This window comes from Hesperophylax consimilis, chromosome 15 (genome assembly GCF_061612785.1).
Source record: "Hesperophylax consimilis isolate HC1 chromosome 15, BYU_Hcon_1.0, whole genome shotgun sequence".
In the NCBI taxonomy this organism is placed as follows: Eukaryota; Metazoa; Arthropoda; class Insecta; order Trichoptera; family Limnephilidae; genus Hesperophylax; species Hesperophylax consimilis.
The window spans coordinates 31,119,323-31,125,322 of record NC_142850.1 but is presented as its reverse complement, the minus strand read 5'-3'; the positions used below and the strand labels follow the sequence as shown (position 1 = coordinate 31,125,322).

At 30.3% G+C, this 6,000-nt stretch overlaps 1 protein-coding gene across 1 annotated transcript in view; it reads left to right on the top strand.

Moving 5' to 3' along the window:
- Positions 1-1,536: 1,536 nt before the first annotated feature.
- The window catches only part of mtg (mind the gap), an 84,978-nt gene continuing 80,514 nt past the window's right edge, over positions 1,537-6,000 (top strand). Inside the window, exon 1 of the mRNA XM_089640603.1 lies at positions 1,537-1,924. Within this exon, the coding sequence (XP_089496729.1) occupies positions 1,870-1,924 (55 nt within the window). The 5' untranslated portion in view covers positions 1,537-1,869. The remainder of the gene's footprint in view (positions 1,925-6,000) is intronic.

Genomic DNA, 6,000 nt, shown 5'->3' with positions numbered 1-6,000 from the left:
TTATATGTATATACAAAGTCAGTGATCTGTATCATCTGCGTGACGTTCTTAAATAAAACCATCCATAACAATGAAGGATTGTTGAAAAGTTCCGTTATTTGTAAAAAATGCGGTGGATTTAATGAGATATTTGTGTTTTGGCACGATATTGCAAGTATTCGATGTTTCCGTGTTGATTTGAAGTGTGATATATTTCTACTGTAAACGAATTCTAAAAAACTGCATACTCAGATATTTTACCTTTTGACGATGTAGAACGGAAAATAAAAAAATAAAAAAGAACAATGCAGAGCGCAGTGCACAAAACCGAACGACATTTATTTAGTTTTATTTTACAGTAAAGTTTTGGCAAATTTTCAGTATAATAGAAGTAGGTAATTAAGTTTATTGGGGAAAAAAAATAGATTCTGCTTATATGTTTTTTTTCTGTACTGAAATGGGAATATAGTTTCACACAATTTCACAAATGAACCGAACCATATTTTTGCAATCGATTCTTTTATTCATTGTTGTAGAGTGTAGAGGATTAGAAACAATTTAATTTAAAAAAGCATAAGCAATACTGACTCTTCAAAACAATTCAAAAAGAGTAGGAGCCAATCAAAAACATTCATACGAATTTTTATGTTCTAAGGAACGTATGGACACGTGCAGTGAACTCCCAAAACTCCAAAAAGTAGCAAACAAAAAAGACAAACTGCATTTTGAATAGCGCGCCAATCATAAATTACAGGAGCGGAATCCAAAACGCACCTATTGGTAGAAAATTCCCATGACATATTTCATACGAACAATATTCTGTCTCATGGAGTGAGAGGTACGTACCTCTCTATCTCCAGGGCCAAATAATTCGTATTTTATGGTGGCGCACCATCCACTATGCGCACGTGATATCCGAGCTTTTATAAAATTCGCCAGATGTCACTTTGATTTGTGTGCCCCACAGATGAAAGCGAAACACAATATAAAATAATACATTTTCATTGTATGCAATCAGTTTTTCTACATTTTTACAAATATTTGATGCATTTGCAAATATAGAAATAATTTAATAAATTTTTATGTGAATGGAACCCATTGAGAATGATCATGAACTGGTTATTAAATGAAATTCCTCGAATGCTCGGTTAGCAATCGAAGTTCGATTCTCTGAACGGGTATTGACTTACTTCAATTTCAGAACATATGTACTTCGAAGCTTTTGGTTTACTTTTTCTAAATAAAGAAAGCAATTTTATCTAATTAACATAATATATTAAGTAAGAAATTACTTATGTAATGACTCTTTTCAAAAAATGTAATATTTTTTCTCAATCTTCCTAAAACCAGGAAAATCACACAGTGTGGTCGTTAAGACAAGATTTTTTTGTTAACCAAACAAAGTGCATTATTTACAGTGATTACTACAACACATCACGCCGCTGACATCGTTTTGATGTTTTTAGTACATGCTCATACATCACATACTCGCTCAGGTGAGCTTCACCTGACGCGTACAACTCTCAGATTATCAGTACGAAAGTTTCACGCGACGAGGCAACACGTTTACCGAGTTACTCCAATCCGAACCGAAAAGATCGCGATTTATATTTGCGTCTACTATCAAACAATAGACCTCCTATCACTTAGCAAGAGAAAACAGTTCATAAACGGTTAAATATATTGTTGATTATAATCAGTTTTAATTTTTAGATGGATTTTAATGTAATGTGAAATAATATAAACGTGAATCATGGGGAGAGTTCTATGATATTTGTGAAAGTTGTGTAAAATGCTGTAAAGTCACCCCGGACATCGGTACACTTTGAATCGATAATTATTTATTGAGATTATTACATTGAACTGCATCTTAATACAAAAGTTTCCAACATGGCAGCAATGAGGTTCTTCGCGGGTGTCGCAATATTATTTTTAATATCCATAAGTAAGTTTTATTCAATAAAAATATTAATTGTATTATAAAATTATTTATTTTAAATGCCCTTCATACATAAATTGTGTATAGTTCTAGTAAATACATGTACATAAAATAATGTAAAAAAAACTTCACTTTTTATCCCGTTTCAAATCTATTATAATATTTACTTTTCTACTGATTTTCCTATGTTGTTTACTTTATATTTTAGTATTGGCATTTTGTTAATCTTTCTCTTTTCTTTCAGATGTATTCAAAATAAGTTTATTTTTATTTTGTACTTTCTTGTGTAGATAACGATACATCCTTATGTCAACTATAAAGTATCATCTTCATAACATTTATTTACTCTCATACCTTTTAGTATCATTCTTCAGTCTACCTACAAACTTTTAGTACTTCAGAAATCTTCATATTCATCTATGTATTCATTTTATTCAAACTAAACTACACAATTTTCTCTAAAAAAACACTTGCAAGCTTAACATTTTTGTACCCACTTATTTACTCGTATATTGACACATATATTACAAAAAACGGATGTGTAAATCATTATGTCGGGAGTTAACATACATGTTGACATTAAACGAACTAAAATATGCAAAGAGAACACGAAAATAGGTTTTTTTTTTGTTAAAAAAGGAGAAATCGTGACCAAGAAATTGTGCGTTAAATAAGGTAGAATTCTTGATTTGCATAGTTTTATTAACCTCAGCTGACAGATATTTAGAAATCGCCTTTATAAACAAACTCGTCTGCTGCGAGTTATTACAAACATTAGCCATGTGATTTAATAGTAAATTCTACCAACCAAAACCTTAATTTGTAATCTTTGCATTCATAGAAGCATTGACTGTCATTATAAATATTGATTGTTATATTTTAACAATACTGTTTGTTAACTAGAATTTATACAAAACTATAATTTCGCAACATTATTATTACAGTGTTACACATAATTTATTTCAATTTTATTCGAAGGGCAAACGCAAAACATTTTACAAGATGTTAAGCATCTGTTATCGTGATCGCAAGGCCGTACATTCGATTCACATTATGTGACATAGAATATTTCGGATAACTTAAAGTTAATTCTTTCACGGCCTACTTTTAAGATTAATCGATGATAATTGCTTAGTAAAACAGTCCATGCATCCGGTGTTAACGTCTTTAGTTTAAGTATTCTGCAATGAACAACAACGCGTGGAATACATTTTTTGTAAAACCTGACTGAAGATAAATATTCGTAGTTGTTTTTGTTTCTAATTACAACTTCGCACAACATTTTAGAAGTTTAATGCGTGAACGAGGTTTTTGACACCTATAGAAGTATCTTTTGGTTTTTAATATACCAATATTCTAAAAGGAAATAAACTCAAAGTTCGGGATGTCATTTTTGAACTGTATATTGAAATTAATCCATTGATATACCAGTATTTATTATTAGACGGACTGCCTGTTTTTTATAAAAACTCTTTAGAGGCTTTAAAATAAAGTTACTTAATCAGCACGGTGTGATTTTCCTGGGTCAGCACTTGTACCAACAACATTTAGTTGTTGTGTTGGTGTCTTATTGAAGATAGTAGTCCTAAAAAAACTTGTTAACATTGTATATTTATAACTATGCTTAACATCCTTGGATACATTATTGTAATGTGAATTTATTAAACATTGTTTTTTTATTCTTAAAAAAATTAAAATACCAAAAGACCTATTATCTAATTATCATATGGAACTAACCACAAAAAACTTAAACGAATTTTATCCGTTTTGTGTAAACCCTTTCAAGAGATTTGAGTAATCGCCTACCGAGACAAGGTCAAATGCTCAAGATTTTTTGTGAACAATGCGATAGTGAACACAACTAGACCTAACTGTACAAAAACGTGTTTTATGTATGTCAGAAAAGAAATAAACTTTATATTATAGACACGCCTGAAAAATACACAGTGAACTTTCTTGAACCAAACAAAAACTTTTAAAATAATGTATAAAATTATGACGAAATCACCGTATATTTTTTATTAATCTTGTTCATATGTAATCTTGTATGGTGATAGAATTTGATAAAAGAAGATACATTTTCTACATGTTCTTCATTTCATTTCATTCATTTCTAGAAGATAATTTTTTCTTACATGGTTAGATGATATTTTTAATTCAACTACCTATACCGATAGGTCACAAGACTTTCCGACCCGCAATGGTGAGATCTGGCTTTTTTGTACAGCTTTTTATGAATATCCAGGCCTATGAACCTAATTTCTCATGCGAGCTGATGCAATTTTTTTATCGAGAACTATGAAGCCTTTAAACATACTTATTTTGATTGCCATAAAAGCAGACAAGATTCCCTATTTGTTTTTGACATTTGAAAGAAAAAAAATGATAAATATTGACAATATATAAACTTAAAAATATAAAATTTTACGATGCATTATTTAGTCAAATAATTAATTGAACACACTTTTTAAATGGCTTTAAAAATATAAACTTACCATTTTTATCGATACCAGAATGCATAATTACAGTAATGATTACATTTTTACATTTTTTTTAAATGTGAAACGGCACAAAAGACTCAAGTGCTCAAGTGCCGCAAATGTACTGTATATTATTTTAAATGAGTAATTTGTGAAATATCATAAATTAATGAAACAAAATTTACTTGCATATGACTGAAATTTGAACCTGCCATCTCCAGCTTGCTAGTCGATATGACTAAGGAGGCCGGCCATTTTAAAAGAGGTATTATTATTAGGCTCTCGACTAAGGAGGCTGTCAAAACGTCTATTTTAAAAGAGGTATTGTTAAAAAAGGTCGCTAGTTAATCCACTATTGATGTCAACATGACACATGTTAACGTACATTAAATGTATTGATTATTTTTTTATAAATGTGGTTTATGCCTTTATTTTATTTACTTCAAAGCCCACAAACAAAGTGGAAGTGAAATGTAGCAGCTTATAATTTATTGTACTTCTGAGATACCCGCTTAGTAAGAGATTATTTATACCAGGTTTATCGCGACGTGTACTATATATGTTCACAAGTTTATGAGCGCGTAGTTAAAGTTTCCCCCGTGTAAAGTATTTTTTATGATGTCGACATCTCGGATACAGTAATATAAAGCGCTAGTCATAAATGTTACTTCATTTGTATTATATTTTATTTTAGTACATAAAACAGGAATTATGCCAAAAACATTAGAAAGTGATTATTTGAAGAGTAGTAATAATTATAAGATTAATATAAATATAATTAATCTAAAAGGATCGGCATGTTTCAAAATCAATGATTTCTTCGCCAGGATAACCCTGATTTTTTGATAAAATAGTGGTGATTGCAAAGTTTTTATGTTGAGTGGGTAAAAGTTGGAAAACAAAAGTAATTAAACAATTTGTTATTGACACGTGTGCTGATGACACACTGATTGGGTACTTAACCAGTCTATAAAATAAAGGTTTCATCACATCATCGGCTTCATATGATTAATGGTGTGACTTTTATTAAAAGAGTTTAAACGAGTCAAAAAAATGTCTGATACATTATTAGGTACACGTTAAGTTTTTTTTTTATTTTTATATTTACTCCACACAGGAGGCCCTGAAGAAAATAATTTCCCTCAGGGCCTATGTCATCTTTGGGGATGCTGTGTGGAGGGTCTCTTAAAATCTCTTCGTGGTAAAGGACAGAAATGTTCTGTATCAATGTGATAGGCTTTAACATAGAATGTGTATTTTTCCTCTTGTTTATTTTCTTAACGGTTAAGGTTATTTTAGGAAAAAATGTTTGGTTATCAACTGGTGCATGCATACTTTTGTTTAGAAGCATCATATTACATCAGAAAGTTTACTTCTGACTGAGCGAAGTTTATGATGAAAAATTTGATCATTACAGTGACAAATTGAAGAGATAAACCTTCACGATAAACAACCGAACAGCTTAATTTTACGATAGAGAGAACGGACAGTGCCTTATGGTATTTTATAATACATTTATTTACAATGTGAACTAATTCGTAAATATTACAAATACAAGCCTACTGGAAATGGTGGATAATTATGATATGAACCTTTACCGTC